The following is an 18,788-nucleotide window of genomic DNA, read 5'->3' as shown; positions in this document are numbered from 1 at the left end:
CATCACGCAGGGTAGCCCGCGAAACACGCTTCTGGGAGCCCAATGTTTCATTCGGTCTGCATTTAAAGAATTTGGCCGTGCACTTTGAATATACGGCTTCTAGGAAACGGAGTGGTGTCTCACCGAGTGGTTTAGACGTAATTTGGAATAAGCGTCCAAACTTTGCCTTACTTTTATGTAGGCTTTATATTGCCGTTATTTCAGTTATATAAACACGGCATTAACTCTTGTCAAACGTTTTAACACATTTAATTAAACCACGTTAGTCCAGCGAAATAAAGCCCATTTAAAAAACGAATACAATATCCGAAAATGGGGCTGTCTTAACGGATACTTCTACATAAAGGCGTCACAATGAGATAAGGGGTCACGGCTCATATTTTCAAAGGACATCCCATAATAAGCAATTAAGCATATATCAACTCTATGGAGCTGTTAGACCGCATGAAACTGCTTCGCACATGTTGCATATGGATTTAAGTTGCCTATTTAAACTCAGTATAATCTAAGACTTTCATAGCTATACATGGAAATCAGTTGGCAAAAGTAGTAGGCTTATATACAACATCTTTCTACAATCATTTTAATCAACGTATTGCATATCAAACCCCAGCCCCCCAAAGAAACGTATACAGACTGTATAGTGTTCAGAGCTAACAAAATGACAAGAAAGGTGTTTGAACAATGTTGAGAAGTCTATTTTGGACACATACCGGTAAAACAGCATGATTGAACATGGGGTCAAATAGCAGAATGTAACCGTTTTAGTATTGTGAAAGAATCTGTTGGGCCTCCACAAAAACAACATTGAACACATCATGTCAAACCACATGTGTGGCAGTGGATTTATTAAAAAAAAAAAGATCTAAAAGTGGATTGGAATGCTGAGGGACAGGTCTGGATCAGGCATTTCACCGCCACCCCACAGTTTCTACATTTACAAACTCATTCAAATAAAAGTACACTCAATTACATTCACAAAAATAAAGTGTAGACGCCAAGATATTTGATTGTTTACAAAAAATCCCCAAAAAAAAGAAAGACTCCAAACGTAAAAACATGACCAATAAATGCAACCGTTCCCACAGCTTCCCTCGTTCTCAACATCCATGAATTCTTACTTCCTGTCATTTGATCTGGAACGGCTGTGGAGGATTAATGGCAAGTTAGTTTACAAGTAAATTCACGAAAGAACAGAAAGGCCATCATTGATGAAGAGGCTACGTGCGTTACTGAAAATGAGATTGATTCTAGTTACGATTTTTTGGACAAAAATAAGGATATTACCTCCTAGATCTAGAGATGGATCTGGAAGGTTTGTGGTTCTTGTCTCTGGAGACAGATCTCTCCCTTCTGCGGTCTCTGGAAAGGGACCTGCAACGAAATCGATACAACCAGTCAAAAACACTACTCTGAACAACTTGCTATTGCAAACACCCATCAGGACCTAATCTGAAAACGTTACCAAATCAACGCTTTTGTCTAATCACAGAAGGTAAACTGGCGTGCTTTATCTGGCCTTTACGCCGTCATCAGTAGTGCCCTTACCTGCTTCTGCTCCGGCTGGTGCTTCTCCTGCTGCGTGGCGATCTAACAGAGGGACAGGGAGGCGAACATCAGACCAGGAGATAAAGGACAATTTCCCCTTTACCTTTCGACCAGCACTCCAACACAAAATGTCTCCTGTTCTGTCATTTCCCCTTTTTTTAAACCAATAAAGATTGCCCTTTATTAAATGCTAAAAGGGAAGGTATATGCCGTTTAAAGTAAGCAGGGGGGGGGGGGGTTACGCGTGTCAAAATCACCGCAATATCCACATATAAAACACAACAATGGACCATGTATATCAAGTCTTTCGCCGGCTCATCCTTTGCTCTGTGTCTATGAGCTAAGGCTTTGAGGGAAAATATATAACCAGCCCAGACAAGTGCAGCAAAAGTTTGTAGTAGATTCAGCCAATGCTGCGACTTGAACCTTAAAACACTGCACATAATCCCCATGGTTTTATCCAGAATTATTCATTCATGCACTACAATGATATGTTGATATACATTGACATGTATTCACACAAGTCAATATAGTCTGAGTAGAATAAGGGAATATGTTTAGGTTAAATACAGCAGAACACAAAATGAGGGAAAAGGGGTGGACTTTCAGCAGGATTGAGTAGTTTAGTCTCTATGGTCTTCAAAGTCCTGCTCAGAACCCTAGGGAACACCAAGAACATTACTATTATAGCACCCCTGCAAATTGGGATGGTTCCGAGATATTTTGTATCGACTTAATTTGAAAAAGAAACCTTTTAAAACCAGCTCTCTCCATTTTCAAAAGCGTTATCAGCAGTGTACTGAATGAAGCAGGAAAGACTTACTAGTATTTGTTTTCAACAAGCTAGATATGACGAAAGGGTGGCAGACTGCCGGCCGGGTAGGCGGAATTGGCTGAATGGGACTGGCCAGATGCTGCAAGGTGATTAGTTGGCAGGCAGATGGGGGCTGGCTGTGGCTGTTTCCCTGCTTTTATTGGTTACCCGAAGGCTGCAGCAGGTAGGTTGTAGTGTAGACTTTTGGGGACGTAAAACGCTGATTGGTCGGGATTGTGAAGTGGGCTGCTGCCGTTTTGGTAAAGGTTGGAGGAGGTTGAAAACGGCATGCTCAGGACCCATGGACTGGTGCCACCTGACGACTGGCCAGGCCTGGGTCATGTGACACGACACCAGCCAGGCTGATTGGGGCACGCTGGTCAGTGGCCAGATGATGCTGAAAGAGGACTAGTTGTCTGACTCAGAGGGTGGTGAGAAGAGGCATGGTGATGACTCTGCAACGGGGTTCATTTTTATTAATATAGATGGAAAATTAAAGTAAACCTTAAATTATATAAAAAAAATAAAAAAGGCATCACAACTATATTTGCACAAACCCATCCCCTTAGTAATGCAAACGATTAGACAGGAGGCCATGGCTACAACCAGTTGACTTAGCTAGTAATGCTTCTGCAAAAGCTTTTGAACGTTTCAGGTAGAAATCTCTAGGCATTAGTACACCAAAGGCATACATTGGTACCAAGTGAAGCCAAGAGTCAATAATTATAGTCTACAATTATATTAATCTATTAAAAATAAATACTGAAACCAGTCATAAAAATACCACTACAATCACTGATCAAATGTCTAGTCAATGATCATATATGGCAATGAAGATGACATCTGCCTACTGTAGAAAACAAACTTGACTCCTTATTGCAGAACTCGTTCCGAACAATTAAAAAGTTAAATTACATAAATTACCAGCACAGTTGAATCAGGAACTAAAAGAATTGGGTTAACGTTGGAAATGAAGCAGAAGTATTAGTCGTTTTTTCTTAGCGCTGGACACGACTCATTCAAAGAGGGGACTTTACCTTCGTCTGGCCGTCGGACTCCGACGGCGACTGTGCTCATCTCGGGGTCGCCGGTTCCACGAAGGCGGAGGACCTCGGTTCCTGGAGCGCTTCTCACCACTGGACAGTTCAACTCGTACCCGGGAACCACACAACGTTCTGCACAGGATGCAGCCATTACAAACCACATCTAGCTATCAAAGCAGGCCAAACGCATTATACAGCTAGAGTCATATGGTGTGTATTCTACTGTGAAACGGTTGCATACCTTCCGTCCAGTTCACGGACAGCATCTGTGGCATCTCTGGGATCCTCAAACTCGACGAAAGCAAAGCCTGGGGGGTTCCTGGCTACCCACACACTGCGGAGGGGACCGTAGTAGCCAAAGGACCTTTCCAACTCTGTCTTGTTTCCATTGTTGCCCAGGTTTCCGACATACACCTTACAGTCAAGGGGGCAGTCTCTGTGCATGGCGTGATCTACAAAGGAATGCATGGGAAATTGGTCAGCAAGGATTTTAGCGTGACCAACACAAATTACTTCGACCAGTATATAATATGGAAGGTCGGATTGGGATACATATAGATCTGTTTGGGCAGAAATGGATCCAATATATCCTAGTATTTACGTTAAATCCCGACACTATCTAGCATGGAATATGGTGTGGGTTCAATTATCAAGAAAAGGGAACCACACACCAGGTAGAATTATTGTGGTACATGAAGTTACATTCTGAGCTTCATTAGAGCAATGCTAGACATTGAATTCAAGGATATTCGAACGACTGTACGTATTCACGTTCGACATATTTTCTTGTAAGTCAGGATAGCATGTTGTCCAACAACGTACTCGGCATTATGCTTGTACGTCGAGAAATGGAAAAGGACTTAAAACACCATCTACCTTCCTTTTACGATAAAGAGAACTTTAGCATTGAATAAACACCGTTCAATGTAGAACTAGGCTAACATTAGCATTGCGTACACGGTTCTATGTGGAGCTAGGCTAACATTACCATGGCATTCACCCCATTCAATATCGAGCTAGGCTAACATTAGCAAGACACTGCTTTCGACATTCCCCGTCATACGGCATCCGCATTCGTATTATCTCATACACAAACCCTTAAGCAATGATATATCTCTTTTGGACTAAAAAATATTACCGGATCCGGATTCTTTTAAAGACGAAATCTTGATTTTGTGCTGCTCCTCCGAGTCGTCGTGTGTGAACAGAAATGGCGTGACGAGAACTAGTTCTTGGGACGATAAGGAACTCGCTTATCAAGTATTACAAGCGGATGTTAGGCGAGCGGTGCAATTCTGGCCAAACATTAATTCCGATTGAATCTATATTCATTAACAAATTATACACATTTTAGGCAATAATGCATCTTAATTCCCACAACCATGGAGGCTTAAAAGACGAGTTAAAAAGGAAAAACATACAAAATTTGATCTCTGACACCGCAGAAACAATGAAAACAGACAGTTTTCAGCTAAAACGAACGTACCCTTGGCACATGCTTTCTTGCAGCCAATCAGGAACGGGGACAGACACCAACGTTGCGTGAAATGGCCGGCTTGATTAAAGGGTTCATGCTTTATTTAATTTCCTGCATGGTTAATTAACTAAATACGTCCACCTTTTCCTGGTACCATCTTCCACATAGCTTCTGTGTTGTCTGGATCTGCCCGTATTTATGAACATGAGAAAATCTAAGCCGTATTTATATATTTTTTTTATAAACGCCTCATTTTGTAAACAGTTTCACAGAAAACTGAAGTTCCAGCCTTCTACCTCCAGCTGGCGCTCTCGGTTTCCCATGGTTGCCATTGAATACAGTTTGCTACATATTCCACTGTATAGTTACACACAGAGCATTCTGTGACCTTAGTCAGAAGTCTCCAATCTTGTATTGCATATACGGTATGTTGTCCAAGTATGAAATTATCCAAACAAATGAACGTAACCCCCAATCGTTAAAAGCACAAGCTCATAACATGAATAAGGGGAGCATCCGATTTAGGTATGGCAGTGGATAAGTATAGACACAACTTGTCAACTAAATAAACATGGTCCATGCACAGGTCACGACAAAACAAATAAAAGCGACCAAAATAATGTTCAAATGACAGGAACAAGTTTATTCCGCCTTCTACTGACGACTATGAAAAGTGCGCACTACACCACAGAGGGAATGCGGTGCGTGCAAGAGGAAGAGAGAAGGGGGCGTCTTGCGTCCCGCCCACTGCCGACCAGGTGACAGCTGATCCTGACGGCTCATCCAGACCACAGCACGCAGCACAAGTTTTAATAGACGGGAACAGTACCGCACGCTGTCCTCGTCTAACTCTGGCATACACACTTACTTCACTACCTTAGTTTATTAGATAGCTCTTCATTCCGTGTCCTCGACCCCGTTACCCGGCCCGGTGCCCCCCCCCGGCTTGTTCCTCCTGGTTGACTCCTAAAATCGCTGCAAAGATATCGTTAGCTTCTAGCGTTATACCCATCAGCCGAATAACGAGAGATATTAAAATCGTCAGCATGTCCGATTCCACAGTGGACGCGAAGTTGGAGTTGAAACAGGCCAGCAAAGATGTGAAGGAGAGCGAAAACGTGGCGGAGAAATATTCAGCCATGACCGTCAGCAAGAACAGCGAGCTGACCATGGGCGAGCTGTCCTCCGTGCTGAGCGCTGTCCCGACGCACAAGCCTGTGAAGAAGGTAAGACGACGTCTGCTCATCTTTTTCTGTTTCTATTTTCGACCGATGTGGTCGCAACAATTTTCGACGGTGGAACACGAGTGGTGTAGACGTGCGTATGCAGTGGCCATCACTCGTGAAGCGTGGGGATCTTGAAGGGAATCCTGCTTTCAGTTTGTTGCCTGTGGAGCACTATGTTCATTATGTTGAGGATGTAACGTGATGTGTTCTTTGTAAGTGCAGGGTCAAACACTCTTGTTCTCTGGTTTGGCACTACTGAATAGGCGAAAATAATAATTGTAATATATTTCTAGGCCATTTAGCAGTCAAAATCTGCCCTGGTACGTATGACATCCCTAGAGCTCAGAGTCTATTATTTTGAGGTTTGAAAAGGCATCTGAAAATATAATCTTTTCGAAGAACCTGCATTGCACACAACTTTAGAACATATATCCACAATCGGACATTCATTCTGCATTCTGATTATGCACATCACTGAGGTTCAAATATGTGATCATGCATTGTGAAAAGAAATAATATCATTCAGTTATGTTATTGAATGACTCCTTTTGATACTAAGATCTAAACCATAACTATTATTGAATTACTTATCACACTTTACCAGTACACAAATATTAGTCCTGGAGGCAGGCTTATACACAGTTTGTGTCAGGGCCACTCTTACAACTCATGTTAAAAGTTGGCTTGAAACTGTGACTTTTTACAGTCTTGTAGGCTTGCTTTCTCAAGTTGCCAGTTATCTGATATCACGGTGATCCGAAAAGAGATTTTGAAGCTGCTTTGTTTAAGCTACCCTTCTCTGTCCCTTTCCCCCCTCTCCCCTCTTTTCATCACTTAAGAACTAAAGCACACTGAATATCCGTTACAACGGAACCTTCTTTACCCTGTCTCCCTTCTTTTTATTACACAAGCACTTGCATACAAAGCACACTGAATATTCTTTACAACGGGTCCTTCCGAAGAGACGTTGAAACTCCTAAGATTAGTCTCAGCTAATTAGGGAATGGGAAATGTGAACTTGATATAGCCATAGAAGACCAGAAGGTTTCTTAAGTCAGTATTGAGTTGTTTGTGTGAGCTAAATTGTCTTTGAAAACACATTATTTTGTTTCTATTTAGAAACGGCATTCAATGGCTAAAAGAGAGTCGATCACTTTAATAACGTGGTTACGAAAGGAGACTGGTTTTGTTGTTTGGCAAGTGTGCCCTGGTGCTACATACCTTATGCTTTCACAATTTGTCAACAAGCTCAAGGAAGTGTTGAACACAACGGGTTACTGCTCCAGGAAGTGTTGCTTATTGTAGAATGGAAAGTGTACTCTGTGATTTGCTGAGAAAATAAAACAGGATGTGCCAACATATATCAAGGTATACCTTGCGTAACAATGTTGGGACTTATTAATTGCTTCACGATAATGTATAAAAAAAGATTGTTTGTTTTATTTTCCTTCCTAAAAGTGTACAAAGTTTGATCTGGGTTATCATATAAGGCACTGCATTGCTTGTTTTGTCTGTACACTCTTTTTTGGCTTTTTAGCTCTGAATGTAATTTATTACAGAACCGCTACATCCTCAAATCGTGGCAGCCGTTATTCATATGCAAAGCATTAGATAACACACTTGGGATCCCTGAATATTCCCCGTCCAACGTGGTGTCCGTGGACACACTTTCCATCGTTTGAAATATTATTATCCAGGGCATTAAAGAAATGAGAAGGCATCCATCCATCCCCAGACCAGTTAAGATGTTAATGAACACAGATGGGCTCTTCATGAAGACTGCACCGAAAAGTCATGGCAGCTAATATTCGCCAAAAGATGGTGTTTCTGTCATGACAGTGCATGAAGAAGAGCTTGTCTCCCCCAGAGATTACCCTTGCTGTGACGGGGGCAGGGGAAGAGGCGTGATGACCTCACCTTTGATTAGATGCTTACACAGGTCACATGTTCCAAACAGAGACGGTAACCCTGAGCAGTGACCACGGATCAGACGTGTCCTTGGATCAGAATTATCTTTGCCTGAGCTAAATGCAGCTCCTCACTACAGCGTGTTTCCCATTCCTCGTATCGACCGCCGACGGTCTTGGTCTCAAAAATGTTGAGGCTGCCTACTGCCTAGGCCCTTCTGAGGAGATTATTTGTGAGGATTTTGCCCATGCGTAGTGCTGTTTTTTTTCCTCTTCCTTTTTTGGAACAGAGTGGATAATGTATCTGGGTTCACCCGTTTACCCTAGCCATATTATGTTTTCATATATGTATGGGATCATTCAACGTGTGAATAAACAGTGTTTAACCTGGCTTTGTTCGAGTTGAAACTCTAACAGTGTGGAATGAATTCTGGAAGAAACATTCCTTCAAAACAGTTTTTATCTTGACCTCTCATAATGTCAGATTAGAAATGGGCAGGCCATCCCAAAAAATATAATGTGTACTATTTAACTAAAAGATAAAAAAACAAATCCTGTATGTTATTAATAATGAAACTATAGAAAGCTTAGATATACAGTCAGGAATATAAAGTAGTTTGGTGTGATATGCTGCCTTTCAGCAGAATGCTCGCATTACAATGCCTGGATCTCAAAATGTTCCTGCATCTCAGCTGAATCTAAATGCTTGCCTTGTTATACTTATATATATATATAACTAATGAGACTCTGCCGATCATAAGCTAGATATTAAGTATGGTTTACTAACAGGGTTTCGGAAATAGTCTAGGGATTATGACCCAACAGCATAGAGTAGTGGGTCATGGCTATGCAGCTGTATATCTCAATGCAGAGGTAGCTGTTGCCTAATTCCAAAGGCTAATCCACTTGCTGCTCTGTTAATACCAACCTATGGCTTAGGAAAACAAAGTGTGTGTGTGTGTGTGTGTGTGTGTGTGTGTGTGTGTGTGTGTGTGTGTGTGTGTGTGTGTGTGTGTGTGTGTGTGTGTGTGTGTGTGTGTGTGTGTGTGTGTGTGTGTGTGTGTGTGTGTGTGTGTGGAAAAGGGCAGCTTGCAGAATCAATATGAGAAGTGATCCGGCTACTTTCTGCTAAACAGTTAGCATTTGGAGCTAGAATTAAAACCCCTTCCTGTTGCGCTATCACTGCGCCCTGCACAGCGCGATGCCAATGGACTAAAGACGGTTGTCAGACAACTTTACTTTGCGTCATCCCAGCATGCAATCACGGTCATTGTTGAAAACCGTTTCTACACCTTTGAAAGTGCTGAATGCTATTTTGGTAACGACATGCTAGTTATTCCTTTTCTTACTTAATGTCTGGCATGCCATTTTTTTAGAAGCTTATCTTTAAACTATGATGACAGCCTGCATGCAAAGTGTATTGTAAACATTTATCCTATTCACCTCCCTGCATCCACCAGCAAATCCAGTTTGTGGAGGACAAGCAGGAGTTCAGCAAGTTCCCCACCAAGACAGGACGTCGCTCGCTGTCTCGCTCCATCTCCCAGTCCTCCACCGACAGCTACAGCTCTGGTAATGAGGGGTCCAAGGCAGACACGGTCAATGACTATGGATGATGTTCTAGATGTCTCTTTTTATTTTGGTGTTGTCGCTTTGGGAGCATTCGTTTGGGTGATATCTAGGAAGTTTTAGTCTGCCAAGAGGCTGTCCCAAAAGATTGAGGTGTATGATTTGTCTCTCCATCATCAAGTTAAATGAAGGCTTAAGGCAAATAAAGGGATGCGTTATTTCTACGCAACACAAATTGTCCTCCTGCAAATGACATCGGACCTCAATTCACAAGCTTCTGGCTATGCATGGAGTATTCAAGTGTATTCACATTGCCTAGGAGGTTAAGAATGAAAAAGGATATCTTTTTTTTTTAACTTCGACGAATATACTTTTTTGATTAATATTTAAATAGCTCTTAAGCCATTATCAATTAATTTCTGGACTTCATTGGCTGTATTGTTACACATACTAAATCATTATTAATACACACCAGATTCGGTATCTTTGGTTTTTTTTAACCTTTTTAAAAGCTTAAAAATGAAATGCAGTCCTTAAAGGCGTTGCGTTGTCCTAAAGCTGCCTCCTACACAGACAGCTCAGACGATGAGACGTCCCCGCGGGACAAGACGCAGGTCAACTCCCGGGGCAGCACCGACTTCTGCGTCAAGAACATCAAACAAGCAGAGTTCGGCCGCCGGGAGATCGAGATCGCTGTACAAGGTGAGACTCTGAGCCTGGGCAGGGCCAACAGTATAGGATTTAGATTATTGCAGAACAAAAAACATTTAGTATGAGTTGTATCTTGAAGGGGGGGTGGGGGGGGCGGGGTGTGTTGCTGTTCGTGCATATTGACCACATGAACATGTTTCTTTTTTAAAATAATTTTTTTTCCTTGTTGAAATATAATGGTTCTGCTGGGTTGTGAACCAAACTTGTTTTTACCGCCTGCCTGGTGATTTCTGTTTTCAGATATGTCAGCACTTATATCTCTCAGGAAGAGGGCACAGGGCGAGAAACCGCTTGCAGGTGCCAAAATCGTTGGGTGCACCCACATCACTGCCCAGACTGCAGTAAGTCTTACTTTTAAGGCATGAGCCAGACACTTTTATCCGAAGACACCTGTAGTCAATTGAGATGCAGGTCATTGTGGAGCAGGGACATTGGGAAAGTAACCCTGAACCTTCTGATTGGTTGTCAAACTCTGTTCTGTAGAATGGAGCCGCACCTTTTATGCACACTTCTTTTGTCTTCTACACTACCTCTGTGTTTACTTATTGATTGGGGATTCGGGAAAGAACGTTTTAATTGTCGGAACTTGGAACATTATCACATTCTTAAAAGGATACGGTAAGATATCTGTAAGTTTGAGTTGCCTGATTTACCAAGATTCAGACAAATTGTTGAATTCCAACTTTATCTTTATCTTTACTTACAGAGTTACAGAAGCCTAGTTCCTGTTCATGGGCTTGAAATACACTTTCAATAACTTTCCAAATATGTTCGTAATAGTTTCTTATAAAAACGAGTGCCAGTAAGTAACAACCCAACAACAATGTAGAAGTTTGCTAGATTGTAGTTTCAACAATCTACGCTAATTTTGAAGTGACATTTCGGGAATCTTCTATCTTTGGAAATGTCAATTAAAGTATATTCCCCTCACATGAACAGGAACTGAAAGGATGAATTTGGAATTAAACAACTACTGAATCTGGCTAAGACAGGCAAATGCCAATTCACAAATATCTCTGCATATCCCTTTAAGTAATCCTCCTTACTGGCCAACGCAAAACCAAAGTCCAACGTCGTTTCGTATATCCAATAACTTGACGATAGTTAGCGTCAAGTCAATGTATGTATAGTCCGTTTCTATTCGCTGTGGTCTGAAGCCTAGTTAAGCCTACCTATCCGAGCCACGGGGTCGCTAGTACACTGTCGGTACATCCAACCCTTATCTGTGTGTACTTCATGTACTAAATCAATTCATGTGCTCTTAATTAAATGATGAGTTGCACCTGAACCTTCCCTGCTCTGCATGTTTGTCCCAGGTTCTGATCGAGACTCTGGTATCCCTGGGTGCACAATGCCGCTGGACGGCGTGTAACATATATTCCACCCAGAACGAGGTGGCTGCTGCCCTCTCAGAGAGGGGTGAGTAACCGTAGACCCACAGGGGAGCCGGGTGGAGGGGGGGGGTGCCTCTGGAATGTAGTGTGTGTGTGTGTGTGTGTGTGTGTGTGTGTGTGTGTGTGTGTGTGTGTGTGTGTGTGTGTGTGTGTGTGTGTGTGTGTGTGTGTGTGTGTGAGCTAGGATCCAGCCGTGAAATGTCTGATAAAATTGCATTTCCCTTGAAGAGACAATGGAAACACGCAATACTTGCACTTTGTTGGAAATATAAATCACAAGTCTATTATCCCTGGTTGCCAGGTGACTGTGAGCTATATGCATTTCCACAATGGAGCTTTCAGTGCCTGCCAACCTGAGAGGCCCATGGAGGCAATGGACCCTGAGGTTCACTCAGGGATGAGACAAAGTTAGTTAGAGACACTTTATAATAAGGTTCAGTCAAAAGCCAGTCCAGTCGTTGCAGTCCACTGGATGGCTTTTAGGCTGAGCACTTGGTAATCTTCTACAAATTAATCTTTTGTTAATGATTATTAACTAAAGCCTTTTTAATGACCTGTGACTGAGTTTTATTACGAACCGTTAGCAGAAATCATTCAGGCACCTTTTTAGTGCAGAGAAAAATAAGTATTTATTTCTAAGATAAAGGTTGTCAAAGATTTTGCGGCCTGCTACTCAAGCGTTTATCGGCTGTTGATAAGTGTGCGTCCAAATCTGTAGTTTTATAGTTTTGTTGATATTGTCTGACAGTGCAATTTGAAGGCGTTGTTCCTTCTCATGTGTTGTTCAGGTGTGCCAGTCTTTGCCTGGAAGGGAGAGTCTGAAGATGACTTCTGGTGGTGCATTGACCAGTGTGTCAACACAGAGGGATGGCAGCCAAACATGGTACCCAGTGAAGCCTTCCTTCTCCTCTTTATGTTGAGCAGCCCACTGCCTTCAAGCATTACTATACAATTATTAATAAGAATTAATTGTAAGAATTAGACTCGGTTGGAAGGCCTATTGACGTATTAGAGATAATGTCAAGAAATATAATATGCAACACAGTAAGATTCCCACAATGTCCCTCGATTAAATATTGTGTATTGGTTAAAGTCAGGCTTCACCATGATCCCTTGGCTACTTGTGTCAAGGAATGTCCTAATTGCAACATTATAAATATTAACATGTGGATCCCTGTTGCCTACCTATTGCCTGCCCTAGATACTAGATGATGGAGGGGATTTGACCCACTGGGTGTATAAGAAATACCCCAACGTGTTCAAGAAGATTAGGGGCATTGTAGAGGAGAGTGTCACCGGAGTTCACAGGTAAATAATTGGTGCTGTACAGTTAATTCTCTATAAACGCATGTAAACGTCTTAAAGCTTTAAACTTGACCTTTGCTTAGGTTGTACCAGTTGTCTAAAGCAGGAAAGCTGTGTGTGCCGGCGATGAACGTCAACGATTCTGTAACAAAGCAGAAGTTTGACAACCTCTACTGCTGCCGGGAATCCATCCTGGATGGGTGAGTGTGTCTTGGTTATAGTGGCGGTTGGGTATAATATAATCATCACATGTTTACGTCATTTGGTAAACATGTTTTTTAAAGGTTTAGAAAAAGTGCAGTGTGCAGAATTGAGGGGCTCTATCCGAAGAGACTTGAAGTTTTGATTAGTGTATAATCCCAGGAACATGACAAGCCTTTTGATTTCGTGACCTTAGAACAAGCATTTTAGAGGCTGGGTCCTCTTCCATGGAGGCCGCCATTTTGCACCACCATGTTTTTACAGTTGCCCCCAAACTGAGAATCTGCTCCTTCATCGCTAGTTTCTTCAGAATTCTACGTACATACTGGAACCTTCAATGTTACAATGCATGTCAACACAGAGCTTGAACATCACTGGTTTAATTATTTGCATGATATTTGAATGAAATATTATGGACAGGACACCTTATCTATATTTAAATTCTATCAAACAGTAACCTTGCAATAGGAGCTTGGCTGATATACACTACACAATAGTGTATATCTATACACTATTGTGTCTCCGCTGTCTTATTTTACATTGAGGCATCAGTACCTCACTAATTCTACTGTGCCAGCCATTTCCTGCTTATCAAGAAATTGTTACTCTTTCAAGGACAAAATTGCCTTATATTGCAATCCCAAACTTGTGTACCAGAAAATGTTTGTTCGAGGTCACAGCCAGCGGTTCTGATGATCTAACATCCCAGAGTAAACAGCTGACCGAAATCGGGCTCCTATTCCTGCCCAAAAGCTAAAGCCTCCTCTCAATACTAAAAGTCAGGGAGTCCTTCACGACACAACAGGGTACAGTCCAGCAGCGTGGGTGGAGGGAAACTGATAGAGATTACTTTCTCTTGCCGCCAGGCTGAAGAGAACCACGGATGTCATGTTCGGAGGAAAGCAGGTCGTTGTTTGTGGTTACGGAGAGGTAAGCTGATAACACCGTAGTACAAGACGCACTCCAAAGCCCAGCACCTTGTGGCTGTTTGTAAAGTAACATTGGGTAATCTGTGTTGTTGGCGCGGCGGACTGCGTTGGCAGGTGGGGAAGGGTTGCTGTGCAGCGCTCAAGGCCCTGGGCAGCGTGGTCTGCATTACGGAGATCGATCCCATCTGTGCCCTGCAGGGCTGGTGAGTGTCGGCTATCGTCAAAACCTTCATTCTTGGCCCGTTGCCCCCAGTGTTCCCCAGAGTCCACCATCTAGATTTACTAGCTGGCACTAACGCAAAGATACAGCGGAACACAGATCAGCTGGTTCATTTCAGGAGAGTGAGGACATGGGTGGATCTGAACTTTTATCAACCTTGAAAATGTCTGCCTGTCCATAAAAGGTCTAGGTGGCAAAATGTTTATAATTCATATATCTGATGGCGACCAACATCTAGCCACAAAGGAGAACCACACAACAACAACAACATTAGTATTCCAGTGCTGTAAGGTGCTGGCCTTGGTTAGCTCAAATGTGCTGGCCTTGTCTGACGCTCTGGTTTCTGGACAGCATGGACGGCTTCAGGGTGGTGAAGCTGAGCGAGGTGGTCCGCCACGTGGACGTCATCATCACGTGCACCGGTAACTACGCGTGCCAAGCTCTGTCTCACCATGACCTGAGGTCATTCAGGGTGATATAAATACACTCTTTGGGGGGGATTGATAGTACTGCTCATGTCCGTGCTGGGGTCGGTCTTTGCAGAAGAAGGAGCCGGATTGATTGCTCGAACGGTTGATTGATTGGAATTATACCTTTTGCAGGGAATAAAAATGTGGTGACCAGAGAGCAGCTGGACCGAATGAAGAACGGCTGTATCGTCTGCAACATGGGCCACTCCAATACGGAGATTGACGTGGTGAGCAATGGATTGTGTGTCATCATGTAGTGGTTCGGGGGGCCATGCTCAGTTTATACTGTAGACGCGAGTCTGACATGAGACGTGTGTCTGTCCAGGCGAGCATGCGGACCCCTGAGCTGACCTGGGAGAGGGTCCGTTCCCAGGTGGACCATGTGATCTGGCCTGATGGCAAGAGAGTCATCCTCCTGGCTGAGGTATCACGATGCACCCATATTATGGGACTACATCCTATTGTTTTCACTCATTTTGGATATATATAATGAACTGGTGGTTTTCCATGTCTAAAGGGACGTCTGCTCAACCTCAGCTGTTCAACCGTACCCACCTTTGTGCTGTCCATCACAGCCACTACCCAGGTAATCTAGACCAGCTGCTGCTGTATCCAACAGCCATACCCCCTAGGATAAATACAATTAACAGAGCACACAGCTGTGTGTGTGTGTGTGTGTGTGTGTGTGTGTGTGTGTGTGTGTGTGTGTGTGTGTGTGTGTGTGTGTGTGTGTGTGTGTGTGTGTGTGTGTGTGTGTGTGTGTGTGTGTGTGTGTGTGTGTGTGTGTGTGTGTGTGGCATGCACGTGTTCTCGTTTGCTAAGAATTGTAAGAGTAAATAATTGAGGGATAACAAATAAATTATTTAAGATGTACCAGTAAGTGAAATACTTGGTGATGTGCATATCATGGCTTGACCTGAATAGCTTGTGTCTTGTTGGTGTTGTGTCGTAGGCGCTGGCGCTCATCGAGTTGTATAACGCACCCGAGAGCCGATACAAACAGGACGTGTACTTACTCCCCAAAAAGATGGGTAAGGTATTCTTTGTAAATATTCAGCCTTTAGATCCAAAAGTACTATGCGACTGTACCGATCATAGTTTAACCCTCAAGTTCTGTTAAATGTATAACGAGTTGTGCTGTATATATATTCAGTTAGACTGCACCCCTGTTTAAATGTAAATGACTCGCCCAACGTGTGCACTTAGACCTGGCTCCTGGTGTTACATAAGGGATAATGGTAGCTGAGGGCCTGCCTTACCGAACATGCATATTGATTTGAAAAGGTCAACGTTATGTAACCGAGTGTTGTTTTTCTCAGATGAATATGTTGCTAGCTTGCACCTGGCAACTTTTGACGCCCACTTGACCGAGCTCTCGGATGAACAGGCGAAGTACTTGGGCCTTAACAAGAACGGCCCCTTCAAGCCAAACTACTACAGGTACTAGTGGTCTGCGAGACTTGAAATGCAATTTAATAGTTCATCATTTCCTCCTTTGGCATGATGATTTTTCTGACACCTTTTTTCTTTTTGGAATCCACAGGTATTAGCTGTTGTGGATAAATCACATCTCAGCCGATTCCACTTGGACAATGCTTAAATGAACCCTGAACAGAAAAACATCCTTGACATAGAACTTTAGTTCTGTGTCGTTTTCATACAAGGGCTGGGCGATGATGCAATATCATTGTTAATTCATCCAGGTAATATTTTCATGCACAATTTGTTATATTATTCTAAATGTGAATATTATAAGGATTACGTACCCTGAATATCATCGTTACATGATTATATGATATTTCAAATATTTCTTTGAAGGAAATATATCAACTTACCCTAAAATTACATATATTACATATATATGTAACAAAACCTAAATTTCAGTCTTGACTGTAGGTCAAAAATGACTACTAAAAAACGATTGCGATGATATGTTGATAAGGCGTCCGTGTATACCCAACTTTGTAATATCACCCAGCCCCACACCAAACTATTCCATGGAGAATCATCTCTATTGTGGTTTTGGCCATCTCCATTTTTGCGTAGAGTTCTAAATATATTGTGCCAAATGTGTGTGTGTGTGTGTGGGGGGGGGGGGCGGCGATGATTGCAAAAGCCAGTGGGTACAAACAAGCTCACACTTGAAACACATTCCGTTATGAAGGATGCCGTCTTTAATGAAACTATGATCGTTTCTTCAAATCTTATTGTAGAAAAGAGCAATCAACATACTTCTGATGTTTTAAAATGAAAAAAAATTAACTGCATCTCGGCACATTCAGCTATCTAAAAGGATGTATTAATATATTTTGATTACATCTTTCCTATTTTCTGTATATTCTGTAGTCATTTTACTTACACACTTATCTATTAATTACAATATTTAAAGGTTTGTCCAAAAAAAATGGACTAGGGACTTTAGAGAAAGCATCCATAAGGGAACACATGCACACAATATAGACGCGTCAGCTAACCTAGCTGAGTATTTTACCATGAACAAGATTACACTCTTAGACAGAACATTACACTTGCTGTATTTAGTCATAGGAGGCTGTTATGAATGACCATTTACATATTAGATTTCATTTAAAGTTGAAATATTATAAGCATAGTAATTAAAGTGTATTTTCTAGAATTATATTTGGTTGATGGACAGATTGAATTGTATTGGCTTGCTTTTGTGTCATCAGTTTCACAGCTTTGTAATGGCATTATTAGTTTTTACAGCGTTTATTTCAATCTGCTCATTTGATGATTTCGAGATGCTTTTGAAACTTAATAACGTGTCAACTTGACACCTGGTCTATTTTAACAATCCAATAATTGTATTTTTGGAGATGTATTACTTCACATGTGTTATGTTGACTGAATGTTAAGCCAATTCACATGTCATCTATGCCCTGTTCCAACCTGGTGAACATTAAACTGTCAACCTGGTATTCAGTTGCAAAACGCCTAACAGAAAAAGAGATTAAACATAACCAATATGCACTCAATCTGCTGTAGTTGCGAAATAAATTGAGCGGAGACAGCAGTTTTTAAAAGCCGAATGCAACTAGAATCTAGACTAATGTCCTTGTTGTGCGATGTGGGTGAAGAATTGGTGTGCTTTTCTCCTGTAGGTCACCTATTTGTAGTGCTTGCGTGTTACTTTCCTGCTTACACTTAAAGTCCTAGGGCGTTACAGCCACGAACAGGCGCGTGCAAACGATGATGGAAGTGAAATAAGGTGGTTGGCATGGAAACTGGTGAGGTGACAGAAGAAGTGCCTTCTGACTCACTCACCATTACTCATTCATCATGTTCCATCGTGTCCTTAATAGAAGAAAGCCTCCCTAGTTGCAATTCTCTAATTCAGTATTGGCTGTGCGGCATTGTGTAAAAACTGTTGTCATCGAAGATGTTTTAGTTTTTAGAGCTGGAACTGTTTTAGTTTTCTACTTGAGTGAATGTATACATTACTAGGAATACAATTTGTACACATTTTAGATATATTTACAAATGTTCATACATCTTATTCTTCATGTTATTTTAAAGTATAAAAGCCCCTGGTTTCAGGTGTTTTTCTTTTTTGTTCACATTTGATTGTGTACATCTCCATGCATATGTTATACTAAGGTTGCAGCGGTATTTAAATAATGTATCACTTTGTATGCTGATAAATGTGGGTGCACTTATACAGATACTTTCAATACAGATACTTTCAATGCAATTCAGTGTTTGATCTGTATTACAAACAAGCCATTGTTTATATGTCAATGATTCATGTACTTTTCTCTTTAATCCTGCCATTTGATGTACACGTATCCCTTTAATAAACCACTAGACGAAATTTGACTCATGGTAATCGGAATCTTTATGTTAAACTTGATCATGTTATTAGTTATTTGGTTAGTTCGTTTACTATTTTAAGTAGTGTAGCCCTAAACTTGAACATTTACAAATTTCTGGAAATAGTGAACTTTTATTCAAAT

General features: G+C 41.8%; 2 protein-coding genes across 5 annotated transcripts; one reads left to right on the top strand and one right to left on the bottom strand.

Moving 5' to 3' along the window:
- Positions 1 to 569: 569 nt before the first annotated feature.
- On the bottom strand, positions 570 to 4,700 carry srsf3b (serine and arginine rich splicing factor 3b). The gene is made up of 6 exons (XM_060069663.1): positions 4,544 to 4,700; positions 3,647 to 3,857; positions 3,400 to 3,537; positions 1,549 to 1,590; positions 1,288 to 1,374; positions 570 to 1,145 (listed from the first exon to the last, which is right to left on the bottom strand). The coding sequence occupies exons 2-6, from the start codon at positions 3,847 to 3,849 to the stop codon at positions 1,118 to 1,120; spliced, it is 498 nt and encodes a 165-aa protein (XP_059925646.1). The 5' UTR covers positions 3,850 to 3,857; positions 4,544 to 4,700; the 3' UTR covers positions 570 to 1,117.
- Positions 4,701 to 5,620: 920 nt separating this feature from the next.
- LOC132470788 (S-adenosylhomocysteine hydrolase-like protein 1) lies at positions 5,621 to 18,651 on the top strand. Of its 4 annotated transcripts, none has more exons than XM_060069657.1 (17): positions 5,623 to 6,108; positions 9,476 to 9,587; positions 10,143 to 10,286; positions 10,536 to 10,636; positions 11,612 to 11,714; positions 12,478 to 12,572; positions 12,891 to 12,997; positions 13,078 to 13,194; positions 14,062 to 14,125; positions 14,239 to 14,327; positions 14,696 to 14,766; positions 14,947 to 15,041; positions 15,140 to 15,238; positions 15,332 to 15,400; positions 15,767 to 15,845; positions 16,134 to 16,254; positions 16,358 to 18,651. In XM_060069657.1, the coding sequence occupies exons 1-17, from the start codon at positions 5,929 to 5,931 to the stop codon at positions 16,362 to 16,364; spliced, it is 1,653 nt and encodes a 550-aa protein (XP_059925640.1). In that variant the 5' UTR covers positions 5,623 to 5,928; the 3' UTR covers positions 16,365 to 18,651. The 4 variants fall into 4 exon arrangements, with proteins under 4 accessions (XP_059925641.1, XP_059925640.1, XP_059925643.1 ...); XM_060069659.1 differs by having other exon boundaries at positions 5,625 to 6,108; positions 10,158 to 10,286; XM_060069658.1 differs by lacking the exon at positions 16,358 to 18,651 and having other exon boundaries at positions 5,621 to 6,108; positions 16,134 to 16,261.
- The last annotated feature ends 137 nt before the right edge of the window (positions 18,652 to 18,788 follow it).

Source organism: Gadus macrocephalus, chromosome 13 (genome assembly GCF_031168955.1).
Source record: "Gadus macrocephalus chromosome 13, ASM3116895v1".
Lineage (NCBI taxonomy): Eukaryota > Metazoa > Chordata > Actinopteri > Gadiformes > Gadidae > Gadus > Gadus macrocephalus.
Note: the sequence above shows the minus strand (reverse complement) of the source record. Positions and strands in the feature narration are given on the sequence as shown.

Excerpts from the sequence above, each read along its gene's own strand:
- srsf3b (XM_060069663.1), bottom strand. The coding sequence starts at position 3,849 with ATGCACAGAGACTGCCCCCTTGACTGTAAGGTGTATGTCGGAAACCTG. Across the intron at positions 3,538-3,646 it reads GTCCGTGAACTGGACGGAAG|AACGTTGTGTGGTTCCCGGG; the intron begins GTATGCAACCGT and ends CATCCTGTGCAG. Across the intron at positions 1,146-1,287 it reads TCCATCTCTAGATCTAGGAG|CCGTTCCAGATCAAATGACA; the intron begins GTAATATCCTTA and ends AATCCTCCACAG.
- LOC132470788 (XM_060069657.1), top strand. The coding sequence starts at position 5,929 with ATGTCCGATTCCACAGTGGACGCGAAGTTGGAGTTGAAACAGGCCAGC. Across the intron at positions 9,588-10,142 it reads CACCGACAGCTACAGCTCTG|CTGCCTCCTACACAGACAGC; the intron begins GTAATGAGGGGT and ends GTTGTCCTAAAG. Across the intron at positions 10,637-11,611 it reads ACATCACTGCCCAGACTGCA|GTTCTGATCGAGACTCTGGT; the intron begins GTAAGTCTTACT and ends TGTTTGTCCCAG.